The sequence below is a fragment of the Coregonus lavaretus genome, assembly GCF_964263955.1.
Source record: "Coregonus lavaretus genome assembly, chromosome: 15".
In the NCBI taxonomy this organism is placed as follows: domain Eukaryota; kingdom Metazoa; phylum Chordata; class Actinopteri; order Salmoniformes; family Salmonidae; genus Coregonus; species Coregonus lavaretus.
In genome coordinates this window covers 29,365,232-29,379,270 of record NC_140002.1, presented here as the reverse complement: position 1 = coordinate 29,379,270, position 14,039 = coordinate 29,365,232, and the positions used below count along the sequence as shown (strand labels likewise).

General features: G+C 47.0%; 1 protein-coding gene across 1 annotated transcript; it reads left to right on the top strand.

The window, feature by feature from the left end:
* The first annotated feature begins 7,072 nt into the window (after positions 1-7,072).
* On the top strand, positions 7,073-13,936 carry LOC311142513 (alpha-2-antiplasmin-like). Its single transcript, XM_084178172.1, has 8 exons — positions 7,073-7,211; positions 9,454-9,525; positions 9,703-9,901; positions 10,086-10,229; positions 10,580-10,768; positions 10,870-11,012; positions 11,280-11,484; positions 12,960-13,936. Exons 2-8 carry the CDS (start codon positions 9,469-9,471, stop codon positions 13,526-13,528), a joined length of 1,506 nt encoding a protein of 501 aa, XP_084034298.1. The 5' UTR covers positions 7,073-7,211; positions 9,454-9,468; the 3' UTR covers positions 13,529-13,936.
* The last annotated feature ends 103 nt before the right edge of the window (positions 13,937-14,039 follow it).

Here is a 14,039-nt window from a genome sequence, read left to right as displayed (position 1 = left end):
ACCAAGCTAAACTAACCTCCACAATAAACAATCACACACAAAGACAAGGGGGCAGAGGGAACACTTATACAGGTACTGATGAGGGGAATTGAAACCAGGTGTGTGTAATAAACAAGACAAAACAAATGGAATAATGAGATGAGGAGCGGCAGTGGCTAGAAGACCGGTGACGACGAACACCGAAGCCTGCCCGAACAAGGAGAGGAGTCAGCTTCGGAGGAAGTCGTGACAGTACCCCCCCTTTGACGCGCAGCTCCAGCAGCGCGCCGACACCGGCCTCGGGGAAGCGGAGCAGGGCGAGCCGGATGGCGACAGTAGACATCCCGCAACAGGGAGGGATCGAGGATATCCCTCACCGGGACCCAAAACAGGTCCTCCGGACCGTACCCCTCCCACTCCACGAGGTACTGAAGGCCCCCCACCCGATGCCTTGAATCCTGGATGGAACGGACGGAGTACGCCGGGACCCCCTCGATGTCCAGAGGGGGCGACGGGACCTCCCGCACCTCAGACTCCTGGAGCAGACCAGCCACCACCGGCCTGAGGAGAGACACGTGAAACGAGGAGTTAATACGATAATCGGGATGGAGTAGTAACCTATACAGTGGGGAAAAAAAGTATTTAGTCAGCCACCAATTGTGCAAGTTCTCCCACTTAAAAAGATGAGAGAGGCCTGTAAGTCTCATCATAGGTACACGTCAACTATGACAGACAAAATGAGAAAAAAAAATCCAGAAAATCACATTGTAGGATTTTTTATGAATTGCTTTGCAAATTATGGTGGAAAATAAGTATTTGGTCAATAACAAAAGTTTCTCAATACTTTGTTATGTACCCTTTGTTGGCAATGACACAGGTCAAATGTTTTCTGTAAGTCTTCACAAGGTTTTCACACACTGTTGCTGGTATTTTGGCCCATTCCTCCATGCAGATCTCCTAGAGCAGTGATGTTTTGGGGCTGTCGCTGGGCAACACGGACTTTCAACTCCCTCCAAAGATTTTCTATGGGGTTGAGATCTGTAGACTGGCTAGGCCACTCCAGGACCTTGAAATGCTTCTTACGAAGCCACTCCTTCGTTGCCTGGGCGGTGTGTTTGGGATCATTGTCATGCTGAAAGACCCAGCCACGTTTCATCTTCAATGCCCTTGCTGATGGAAGGAGGTTTTCACTCAAAATCTCACGATACATGGCCACATTCATTCTTTCCTTTACACGGATCAGTCATCCTGGTCCCTTTGCAGAAAAACAGCCCCAAAGCATGATGTTTCCACCCCCATGCGTCACAGTAGGTATGGTGTTCTTTGGATGCAACTCAGCATTCTTTGTCCTCCAAACACGACGAGTTGAGTTTTTACCAAAAAGTTATATTTTGGTTTCATCTGACCATTTGACATTCTCCCAAGCCTCTTCTGGATCATCCAAATGCACTCTAGCAAACTTCAGACGGGCCTGGACATGTACTGGCTTTAGCAGGGGGACACGTCTTTCACTGCAGGATTTGAGTCCCTGGCGGCGTAGTGTGTTACTGATGGTAGGCTTTGTTACTTTGGTCCCAGCTCTCTGCAGGTCATTCACTAGGTGTGGTTCTGGGATTTTTGCTCACCGTTCTTGTGATCATTTTGACCCCACGGGGTGAGATCTTGCATGGAGCCCCAGATCGAGGGAGATTATCAGTGGTCTTGTATGTCTTCCATTTCCTAATAATTGCTCCCACAGTTGATTTCTTCAAACTAAGCTGCTTACCTATTGCAGATTCAGTCTTCCCAGCCTGGTGCAGGTCTACAATTTTGTTTCTGGTGTCCTTTGACAGCTCTTTGGTCTTGGCCATAGTGGAGTTTGGAGTGTGACTGTTTGAGGTTGTGGACAGGTGTCTTTTATACTAATTACAAGTTCAAACAGGTGCCATTAATACAGGTAACAAGTGAAGGACAGAGGAGCCTCTTAAAGAAGAAGTTACAGGTCTCTGAGAGCCAGAAATCTTGCTTGTTTGTAGGTGACCAAATACTTATTTTCCACCATAATTTGCAAATAAATTCATAAAAAATCCTACAATGTGATTTTCTGGATTTTTGTGTCTCAATTTGTCTGTCATAGTTGACGTGTACCTATGATGAAACTTACAGGCCTCTCTCATCTTTTTAAGTGGGAGAACTTGCACAATTGGTGGCTGACTAATTACTTTTTTTCCCCACTGTATGTAACCTCGTTGATTCTTCTCAGGACTTTGAACGGCCCCACAAACCGCGGGCTCAGCTTCCAGCAGGACAGGCGGAGGGGCAGATTCCGGGTCGAGAGCCAGACCCGATCACCCGGTACAAAAACCGGGGCCTCACTGCGGTGGCGGTCAGTGTTGGCCTTCTGGCGACGCACGGCACGCTGGAGGTGAACGTGAACAGTGTTCCACGTCTCCTCCGTGCGCCAAAACCAGTCATCCACTACAGGAGCTTCGTTCTGGCTCGGATGCCACAGTGCCAGAACCGGCTGATAACCTAAGACACATTGAAAGGGAGTTATGTTAGTGGAGGAGTGGCGAAGAGAGTTCTGGGCATATTCGGCACATGGCAAGAACACAGACCACTTCCCCGGCCGGTCCTGGCAGTAGGACCGCAGGAACCTACCCACATCTTGATTCACCCACTCCACCTGCCCATTACACTCGGAGTGAAACCCAGAGGTCAGGCTGACCGAGACCCCCAGACGTTCCATGAACGCCTTCCAGACCCTGGATGTGAACTGGGGACCCCGGTCAGACCCTATGTCCTCTGGCACCCCATAGTGCAGGAAGACGTGAGGAAACAGGGCCTCCGCCATCTGCAGGGCCGTTGGGAGACCGGGCAGAGGAAGGAGGTGGCAGGCTTTTGAAAAGCGGTCCACAATGACCAGGATGGTGGTGTTCCCCTGAGAGAGGGGAAGATCAGTTAGAAAGTCAATACACAGGTGGGACCATGGCCGTTGTGGAACTGGTAAGGGCTGTAACTTACCCGCTGGGAGGTGCCTAGGAGGAGACATACACCCTCACGTCCTTAGCCAAGGTAGGCCACCAGTACTTTCCGGTCAGGCAGCGCACTGTACAACTGATACCTGGGTGACCAGAGGCGTGTGGGCCCAATAGATCAGATGGTCATGGACAAGAGACGGCACGTACTGCAGCCCAGCTGGACACTGAGGTGGAGATGGCTCTTTGCGTACCGCCCGCTCTATGTCCGTGTCCATCGCCCATACTACCGGCGCCACAATGCAGGAGGCCGGAAGTAAGGGGGTGTTGTCTATGGGCCTCTCCTCTGTGTCGTACAGTCGAGACAGCGCGTCTGCCTTCACGTTCTTCGTACCCGGGATGTATGACAGAGTAAACTCAAACCAGGTGAAGAATAGGGCCCACCTGGCCTGGCGAGGGTTCAGCCTCCTCGCTGCCCGGATGTACTCCAGGTTACGGTGGTCCGTCCAGACGAGGAAAGGGTGTTTCGCCCCCTCGAGCCAGTGCCTCCACACTGTCAGGGCTCTGACTACAGCCAACAGCTCCCGATCACAAACGTCGTAATTCTGCTCCGCCGGGCTGAGCTTCTTGGAGAAGAAGGCACAGGGGCGGAGCTTGGGTGGCGTGCCCGAGCGTTGAGACAGGACAGCACCTATCCCTACCTCGGACACATCCACCTCCACTACGAATGGTAGTGATGGATCGGGATGGGCCAGTAACGGGGCTGAGGTGAACAGAACCCTCACGTTACTGAAGGCCCTGTCAGCCTCAGCAGAACAGCGGAGCCGGGACGGCCCACCCTTCAACAGAGATGTGATGGGAGCTGTGACCTTGCCAAAGCCCTGGATAAACCTCCAATAGTAGTTGGCAATAAAGCGCTGCACCTCCTTTACCGTGGTTGGAGTCGGCCAATTACGCACGGCTGAAATACGATCTCCCTCCATCTCCACACCTGAGGTGGTAATGCGGTATCTGAGGAAGGAGACGGACTGCTGGAAGAACAGGCACTTCTCTGCCTTGGCATAAAGGTCATTTTCCAACAGTCGGCCCAGCACTTTGCGAGCCAGGGACAGATGCTCGGCGCGTGTAGCTGAATATACCAGAATGTCATCAATGTAGACCACTACACCGTGACCAAGTATGTCCCGAAACACCTCGTTCACAAAGGACTGGAAAACGGATGGCGCATTCATCAAACCATATGGCATCACCAGGTATTCGTAATGCCCCGTGGTTGTGCTGAATGCTGTCTTCCATTCATCCCCCTCTCGGACACGCACCAGGTTATACGCACTCTGGAGATTTTGTGAAAAAGCGTGCCCCATGCATTGACTCGATCACAGATGGGATGAGGGGCAGAGGATAACTATAATATATTGTCCCCTTGTTCAATGCTCGGTAATCAATGCACGGGCGCAGACCGCAGTCTTTCTTCTTCACAAAAAAGAAACGTGAGGAGGCGGGCGAAGTGGAGGGACGTATGAACCCCTGGCGCAGGGACTCGATCACCTCCGTTTCAGCCTGCGACAGGGGATATACATGACTCCTGGGAGGCACAGCGTCTACTCGTAGGTTTATCGCGCAATCCCCCCAGCCCTGATGAGGTGGTAATTTGGTCGCCTGCGTTTCGGAAAACGCGTGCGCCAAATCGAGGTATGCGCACGGTGGAGGAAGTGTCTGGACTTTCCACGTGGTTGCACCAACGGAAACAGCTAGACACTCTCGCGACCACCCCGTGAGAATCCTCTGTGGCCATGAAAAGGTGGGGTTGTGTAGTGCTAACCAGGGAAGACCCAACACAACAGGGAAATCGGGGGACAAAATAATAAAAAATGTGACGTGCTCTCTATGGGTCCTTTGGATAACCATCGTGACAGGTGCTGTAACTTCCCTAACGAACCCTGACCCTAATGGTTGACTGTCAAGTGCTTTGATGGGCAGTGGAGTGGCTAGGGGAACCAATGGAATACCTAGACTTAGAGCTAACGACCTGTCCATAAAGTTCCCAGCTGCGCCTGAATCGACCAGCGCCTTACATTGGGAAACTACGGGGTAGTCAGGGAAGGTGACATGTATGGTGCAGTGTGCAGCAGAGGGCTCTGACCGAGTGTGGGTTTGCGCTACCTGGGGTGATGCGAGAGTGTCCTGCCTGCCGCCTCCAGACCCGGAAGAACCCTGACGACAGCGTGCAGTATAATGTCCTCTTCTGCCACAGGAGTGACACTGAAGCTTTCCTCCTCCGTTCTCCCAGATCGCTGCCCCACCCAGCTCCATCGGAACGGACTCAGAGTTGGGGGGTGTTAATCTTTTTCTATTATTTTTCTATTTTCTCTCTGCATTGTTGGGAAGGGCCTGTAAGTAATTATTTCACTGTTAGTATACACCTGTTGTTTACGAAGGATGTGACAAATACAATTTGATTGATTGATTGACACATCAGACTGGGGTTCAAATGTGTATTTTATTATTTGTTATTTAAATACTAATTTTCTGTGTATTTTATTATTTTAAAATAATATGTCCCAAATAATTTCCTACAAAACATTTTCAAATACTTATTTCAAATACTATTTTCAAATACCTGGGTTAAATGCATGAGTCAGTATAATTGAGTATTTTTAAATACATGCCAATACTTTCCTAGTGTATTTCCAAATACATTCCAATATTCAACTACTAAAATATCTGAATACTTACTTCAAAATGTATATGAAAGTAATTGAGATATTTTAAATATTATTTGAACCTAGGTCTGACTCACACACACACACACACATGCACGCACACACACACATTATTTGACTTCAGATCCTACACTGCCACCCTATGGCCTTTTTTTTTTTTTTACTTACACTCAGTCCTTAACATGAAACCTCCGTTCAAATAGCCCAGATGTTCTGAGAAATTAGAGTTAAAACATAGAAATGCACAAATATGAAATCGGATTATTTTGCTTAAATTTGATTTGAACATGGAGGACCACTTGCAGGTCATTCTTCATCCAATATATGTGGGGCCAATCATCTTCCTTTCCCGCGTTTCAGGACCAGGGTTTCCATGTGGAGAAGGCTACATCCAGGCTAGTTGTTCTGTGCAGCCAGCTATTGGTAGCAGGTAAAGGTCAAAATCAGTTATGCAGACAGTCTATGCATCTCCTACCTGTATACATAACACAATCCATTGGCTCATGAGGTAATGTGGGGGCTGTGAGATGTGGTCCTTTTATGCTACCCTAATGGGAGGCAGTAAACAAACAGTCACCGCAAAACACCCCAAAGGGGCTTAGCAGGTGATGGCCTGATTCACAGGTGCATTGTGGGTTTGCAATGGTAGTGCCAAGGTCTTGCATCGGCGTAGGGTTGGAATGGGGCGGTCCGTGCAAGAAAAACAATATCCCCCACCCCTTACTCTATTTTACCTGAAGGGCTAGAGACAGAGAATTGGAATTATGCCCAAAATCATGTTATATCAACTCCGATTTATATAGAAACATTCTACAGTGCTTATGCTGGGTTTCCTCCATTAGGGCCAATAGAGGGAGCCACAGTGCTGTAATGCTAAAGTTCATGCATATGTTAACGTTGTAACATATCAGCTGTCATGGTCACAGACACTTCAGTAGGCAGACATTTGACATTTGACACTATGGTAGAGCTATCTGTGAGGGTTTCCAAACTCTTTCTAGGAAAATGTGTTTGTAGGTCAGAAAAAATTATATCACAATCCAAACTGCAGCCCCCCCACCCCCCACCCCACCATCCCCCTCTGAGAGAAATAGAAAAACATAGAGGTCCTATTCTGATGGTAAGGATCCCCCTTATTTTGACATTTAAAAAATGCATCTTCCCTCCTCCCTAAGGGATACCACTGATCTGATGAGAGCAGAAAGGTGAAAATATTGTGCTACTGGCTACTTTTACATTAATTAAACCTGCTAAATGTTTCAGGTGAGTGACATTTCTGTGGAATGAGGGGAGAAAGGCTCTTATAAAGGCAGGTTTGACCTGTGGGTCACATATCTAAATATTTACATTTTCTAGTAGAGTAGTGGCTCTGCTGAATCAATGCAGAGTTGAACATTAACTGGGAAATGAGGGGGCTGACAGTGTAGAGTACTGTGCACTACAGGATCCAGCTAGGGGAACACTCACCGTGCCTGTCTGTCTGTCTCTCTGTCAGTCTATATCCTAATCCTATTTGCCTATATCACCTATCCTCTGACCAAACATCGACTGGGTAAGTTTTCACCATCTTGATTCACTTTGACAGAGGTTTGGAAGGGATAGTATCTGATGTTGGGGAGTCAGTAGGTTTTTTGGCACAGTGCATGAAACCATATAATTCTAGTATAGTAAGTGCTTTTTATTTAAAGCTATTTGGAACATGATTTAGATGTATGGCTGTAGCTATTAGTTTACCAGTGATATAATAACAGCACAAACTGTTAAAAAAAATAAGACTAAAGAGCCCCCTGTAAATGTAAATGTAAACTAAAATCACCAATCAAGACATATCACCACTACCACTATTTGTACTACGCCTATGAATGCTAATGATTCTAAGCAGAGTCATATATATATATATATATATAAACACGAATATTACCATTGCATCCATAGAGAACCCATTGCAGTAGTGAGGCCAGTGTTTGCTGTTTGTGGACTTTAGCAGTGGAACAGAAACCTTTGGCCCTCTGACAAACAGTTGTGATCCCGGAGCAAAACACCACACATCTCTGCAGTGTAGAACCAGGCCTAAAGCAATGCCCCACTGACCACTAGCCAAGCAATCATGCTTTTGATTGGCTCTCATTTCCTCTCAACCTATCAGTGTTCGCTGGTGTTCCCATGTCCAGCAGCAATATGTACTCTGTTATTGCTCTGTAAAAGTGAGTGGTTCCGTAATCTTAAATATTTAAGTCATTGGCCGTGTTCTAGAGGATCAAAACCGTAATGTATCATGGGCAAATTGTGACTGACTGACTGATCTACAAATAATAATGAGTAGTTATTTATGATGCAATGTTTTTTGTCGGCAGTCGCCTGCACTGTCGACTGCAATGTCGAACAAGCCCATTGTGACAGTGTAGGAACCATAGTTTCGGTCCATGTTTCCCAGGGGACCCTAATTGGTGTTAAACATGTGAAATGTATAAAAGCAGAGATACTGTATATGATGACGAGATGGTCTTGTCTCCGCCCTAATAATGGGCGTTGTTGTCCCAAAGGCGGGAAGGCATGCGGTCTGCTTATCGCTGTATTCCCACGTACACAGATTTTAACAGGAGTGGACCCTCTCGCTTCGCTTCTTCCTCTCTGATAAAAGCACTGCATAGTCCTTTTCAGGGGTGTATTCATTACGGAAACCTTTTACCGTTTAAGAACCAAACGGAAGCAAACAGAGCAAATGGAACAAAACGGGGAGGGACCTACCTGACTTTGTCCAATAGAAACTTTCGTTTTTGTTGCAAAATATTTTCCAGTTGGAGTAAATAGTTTCTGTTGCAATTGGTTTGCTCGCCTCCTCTCCTCTTTTTTTTGAAAAAGGTCAAAGGTAATTGAGGAGCAGAGGCAAGGAGTGGAAACAAATGTGCTTGTATTAAATGAGACTCTCCATTTCTACTCTTTCGTGTCATCAGGCAATTTACGTTTACAGGGGTGGAATACCCAAATAAATGTGTAAAGTTATAAAAACAAATGTAGCTAGTTGTCGTGCAATACATTTGAAAGATAAAATGATAAGTAGCATATGTTTTTGTTTTAAGCGTGCATGCTTTACTCCTTTGAGAAGAAAACAGCTGATTCAAAGGGGGTGGTGTATTTTAAAACACTTCCGTGCTACCTGCTGTGAGGATACTTTTGTGCATCCTCTGTCGAAGTAGGTGATCGAAGAGCAGAGCAGACTCTTTTGATCGCCTACTAACGAATTAAAAGAGGACAGATTTTTGCCCAGTTGACAATCTCCCAGAGTGTGTGTACAGGCTGTGCAGGTTGTTGCTGTCAAGCTTATTTCTATGAGAAACCATTTTGTGAACATGGTCATGCTGTCTGTGTAGAAATGTTTGGGGTGTGGTCCATTGTTCAGAAAAGTTGTTGCCAGTTGATTTGTGTTGGGAGAGGCTTTGCTGGCTTCTGGGTCCAAGCAGTGTTGCTAGCGCCCTCCCTTAAGCAAAGTATTGGTTGTCACAGTTTCTTGGTCACTGTGTGTAGCCTAACTAGGCTGTGAAATCTAGTCGTGTGAAATCACTGTTGCACTTTAGAAGGAACTGAGATCTAAGAAGCCTTTTGTATTCATGTCAATGTATTTTGTATGTGTATCTATTTCTATACAAGCAAACCTTCATCATTTAATAAACTGCTGTTTTTTTGTGTTTTTTTACACCTGCCTCAGACTATTTCCCTTAAATGGTCCTAGATAGAACCTGTATCTTTGAATAGATGTTATATTATTGTACAGGTTTGTTTGTTCTGTATTGCAGGCTAGCTGTTGGGATATGAAGCTGCATCTGCCTGTACTCTTGCTGCTCTGCCTCTGTTGGCTGGGACTGACTGTAAGAGGGCCAACCATAACCTCACCCCAAAACACATCAACCTTCCTTAAATATCTAACCTTTAATTGGAAAAGGATTGACTACAAGACTTTTAAAGCACCCTAACCCTACCCTAGTCTTTACAGTCTAACCCCTAGACCCTCTCTCGTGCACTCTTCCTTTCTCTCTCTCTCTCAGGATGAGACTGGTACGGTAGCTCCTGAGGACCCCTCTTGCGGGGAGCAGGTGTTAAGCCAGGAGGCCCTGTGGTCAGTAGGAGGTGCTGTAGAGAGACTGGGCAGGCAGCTACTGGACAGCCTGCAGACAGGGCCAGAGCAGCCCAACATCATCATATCACCCCTCAGCGTGGCCCTCACACTGGCACAGCTCACACTGGGTGAGGCACGTGTGTGTGTGTGTGTGTGTGAGAGAGAGAGCGAGAGAGACATCATGTATAATGTCAAGAGTGAGTATGTATCTGTGAGATTGTAAGTATATGTCTGTGTCTGCTTATGACTGTTATCTCAAAGACCTGATGTAATCAAAACATGGTCATTGCCTCCTTGTGTTGCCCCTATCAGGAGCTCGTAACGAGACACAGAAGTTGCTGCTAAGTTCTCTACACGCCCACACCGTACCCTGCTACCATCAATCCCTAGGCAGCCTGCTCGACCACCTCACCAACACCTCCCTACAGGTGGCCACACGCATGTACCTGCGCCCAGGTGAGTGTGTGTTATATTTCAGTGTATATTTCAGTGTTGTAGCTCTGTGCCAAAAAATTGCAATCTACTAACATAATTATAAAGCACACCCATTGTAACTGTCTTTGTTAATGCAGTAAAGGTCTGACAATGTTTTGGACACCTTTGGTGTATATTTCTCTCTCTCTCTCTCTCTCTCTCTCTCTCTCTCTCTCTCTCTCTCTCTCTCTGTCTCTCTCTCTCTCTCTCTCTCTCTCTCTCTCTCTCTCTCTCTCTCTCTCTCTCTCTCTCTCTCTCTCTCTCTCTCTCTCTCTCTCTCTCTCTCTCTCTCTCTCTCTCTCTCTCTCTCTCTCTCTCTCTCTCTCTCTCAGAGTTTGAGGTGTACCAGTCCTTTGTTGCAGAATCCGTGCGTAGCTACAAATCAGAGCCCGCCACCTTGATCTCAGTGGAGGATGTCAACCAATGGGTGGAAGACACCACCAAAGGTCACATAACCAATTTCCTGCCAAGTATTCCGCATGATGTCGTGCTCATGCTTATCAATGCTGTGCATTTCAAAGGTAAGCCCTTTCACTCCCTGTTTAAAATAACGGCTTTGAAACTGTATCCAAGCGTCTACTTTTTACAATCGTGTGGCTTGTTCTCCTGTTGTCACTGGTAGGTGAGTGGGAGGCTCGCTTCGACCCTCAGCTCACACAGAAGGATGTCTTCTACCTGGACAATAAGAACTTTGTCCATGTAGACATGATGCGCTCAGCCAAGTACCCACTGAGCCTGTTAGAAGACGGGGAGCTTGGGGCTCAGGTGAGCTGGGCTAGCTGTGTGTGTTCTGCCGTCTGCTTCTGTCTCCATCCTCCATTTCTATCTTTTCATCTTTTCACACACAACACCTTTCTACTGGAGACTTGTTTTGAAAATACTTTGCTGTTGAAACGTAGACAGTAAATAGTCTGTTCTCTCCACCACTCTCTCCACCTCCATTCTCTTTCTCTCAATCTCTCTACAGTGCAGTTTGTGCAGTCTCCCTCTCTAAAAAATGTCTATCCACCCCCCTTTCTTCTGTGTTTGCAGGTCGCACGTTTTCCATTTAAGGGAAACACCAGCTTCCTGATAGTGAGGCCGTTGCCAGGAAGAGGAAATGTGTCATCGCTGGTGGCCAAGCTGAATATCTCTGACCTGTACAGACGTCTACCTCAGGAGAGGACCATGCAGGTCCAACTGCCCAAGTTCACCCTGCAGTACCGCCAAGAGTTACAGGAGGCGCTGACTAGCATGGGTGAGAACAGAAGTAGTCTCAGAAATTCAAGACCTAGGGTAACAGCACTAGGTCTGGGATTTATGTCTGATTTTCTTTGCCAATTCGGAGAAGGTGCTTTTCAGACAGACAACTCTCCCAACAAATCACTTGTTTTGGTAGGTGGGGTTTAAAAAGAATCCCCTCAGAAACATGACAGAGACGGACACACAATGTGGATGCAGATAGCTAGGGTAATTTTAGCCACAGCCAGTCAGTGGTTGTAAGCTTGTAATGCTAACGTCATGGCGCATGCAACCTAGTCACTTGCGAAATACACTCATTGAAAATGTCCTCCTCCAGCTACATCTAGCTAGCTACAGCAGATCTCTGGATGGATTTTCCGGCACCCAACTCCGCTCTTATCTCTCTGCCAAACTGACATTGGTCTTAGTACAGATGTGTATGCTGGAACATTGGTACGTTGTGGGAGGCAACCCATCTGTCTAGAAACTAGCACAGAAGGTTAAATAGTTTGGGCCAGGAGTTTTTTCTCTGTCAGGGGTCACGTGGTCTGGAAGAACTTGAGTCATAGTTTAAGCCCTAGTCATAGTTTAAGTGAGCTATAAACGGACAGGCAGGGCCAGCCCTAGCCTTTTGGGGGCCCTAAGCGTTAGTTATCCAGTGTCTACTTGCTGGCTGAACCAGTCTCAAATCAATCCAGATGAAACGAAAGGCAGGGATGATACCATATGGCCAGTCAAACAAGCTTGCACTAGGCTGCTAGCTGGAGCAAGTTTGCTCAGCTGATCAAGCATGGTTTTCTGTAGTAGCCAGTAGCTAACGAGAGCGGAGTGATTTTCAGAATAAGGAACTAGAGTTAGGCGGATGGGCAAAGTCTCGATTTTTAGAGATGAGTTCCACGACATCTACAAGAGAGATCGGTTGCGGGACGCCTTCTGACATGAGACAATGGGGCCCCCCTACCTCGCTGGCAAAACATTATTGTGGTCCCCTTCATGACGGCGAAGAGAACATTTTAGGTTTTAAAGTACATTTTCAGCAATTCCACACATTTTGCCCTGGGGTGGAGAGAAAACATTGCAATTTTATAACAGATGTCATGCAATTTTACTCATTTTGCCATGAGACAGAGAGACATTTGTGCAGTTTAAAGCTAATTTCCTGTAATTCTACACATTTTGATTTATGCCATGTTAATATGATATCTGATTGAGAGTGACTAACAAAATCAATGGGTGCCCCCTGGAGGTCAGGGTCCCTGGGCACGTGCCCTGCGTGCCCGGTCGGTATTCGGCCATGATTACTACAAGTTTAGATAGCTGACTAATTTACCAATCTAAAAATTGTTAGCTGACATGGTTAATTGAATGACTGTCAGTGACTGACATAACAAGCAAAAAACTGCTGAGGCACAACCACATTTAGAAATTGCACCTTGTGTATTCTACTGTTCTAACAATCAAAATCTCTCTTGTCTCTCTTCTCTCTCTCAGGTCTGGGCTCTTTGTTCTCCAGTCCTAATCTGTCCGGTGTCTCAGAGGTTCCTCTGCAGGTGTCCAGCATTCGTCACGCCTGCGGGGTGGAGCTGAGTGAGGAAGGGGCCGAAGCATCTGCAGCCACCTCCATCACCATCATGCGCTCTGTTCCCATCTTTTCTGTAAACTCCCCCTTCCTGTTCGCCCTGGTAGACCACGCCTCCCTCGCTCCCCTCTTCCTGGGCACCGTCACTAACCCAGCCCCTGACGCCAGCCCCATGCAGATCGACAGTCCTCTCAGCGATGATCCCAATGGCAACAGGACCCAAAGTGACAGCTCTCATAGCAACAGCAATGTACAGAACGATGGTCCCCATAGTAACAACAACGTACAGAGCGACGGTCCCCATAGCAGCAACACCGTACAGAGTGACCAGCCACAAAGTGAGAGAACGCAGTGTGGTGCCCCTGTCGAAGGGGAGGAGCAACAACAGCCCTTGAATGAAGTAGAGGGAAACCCCAACGCCCAAGTGGAGGGGCAAGGATCCAGTTCCTGTGCCAATCCCTCTCATACGGTTCCTTCTTAAACCAACACCGATGCCCAGCCTGCCCCAACCCATCTCTCCCTGTCATGTCCTGAACAACACTGCCCGACCAGCCGGTCACATATGGAGCCCAGCCCTCATATAGCAAAACCCAATCAATTGGCACAGTTCCCAGTCCAAAATCAACCCCCTACTCCTAGACACCTGACAACTTCTCACAGTCCCTCCCCTCCCCAGTGTATGCCCCCTGATTACAACCCAATGATATAGGCGAGACCATGGACCTGTCCCATACTACACTGTGTGTGCAGATGAACACTCAAATGTGATGCTATTTTTACACTTGGTTGTGCACTGTCTGTCTTACAGTATTTGTTGTGTTTTGATGTCTTACTTTCTCATTTTGATGATTCCCACCTCTGGTATTGATTAAAGAAAAGTGAAAAGAAATGAAGTCTCAATGTTCTATTTAATTTTCAATGGATTTAGGCTTATACCTCACAACCTATATTTTAACTATTTTCTCCAGCACATTCATGCAATTAAAAACAGA

Bases quoted from the DNA above. Each gene is read 5' to 3' on its own strand.
- LOC311142513 (XM_084178172.1), top strand. From the start codon at position 9,469: ATGAAGCTGCATCTGCCTGTACTCTTGCTGCTCTGCCTCTGTTGGCTG. The intron at 9,526-9,702 runs GTAAGAGGGCCA...TCTCTCTCTCAG, and splicing joins TCTGTTGGCTGGGACTGACT to GATGAGACTGGTACGGTAGC. The intron at 10,230-10,579 runs GTGAGTGTGTGT...TCTCTCTCTCAG, and splicing joins ACGCATGTACCTGCGCCCAG to AGTTTGAGGTGTACCAGTCC.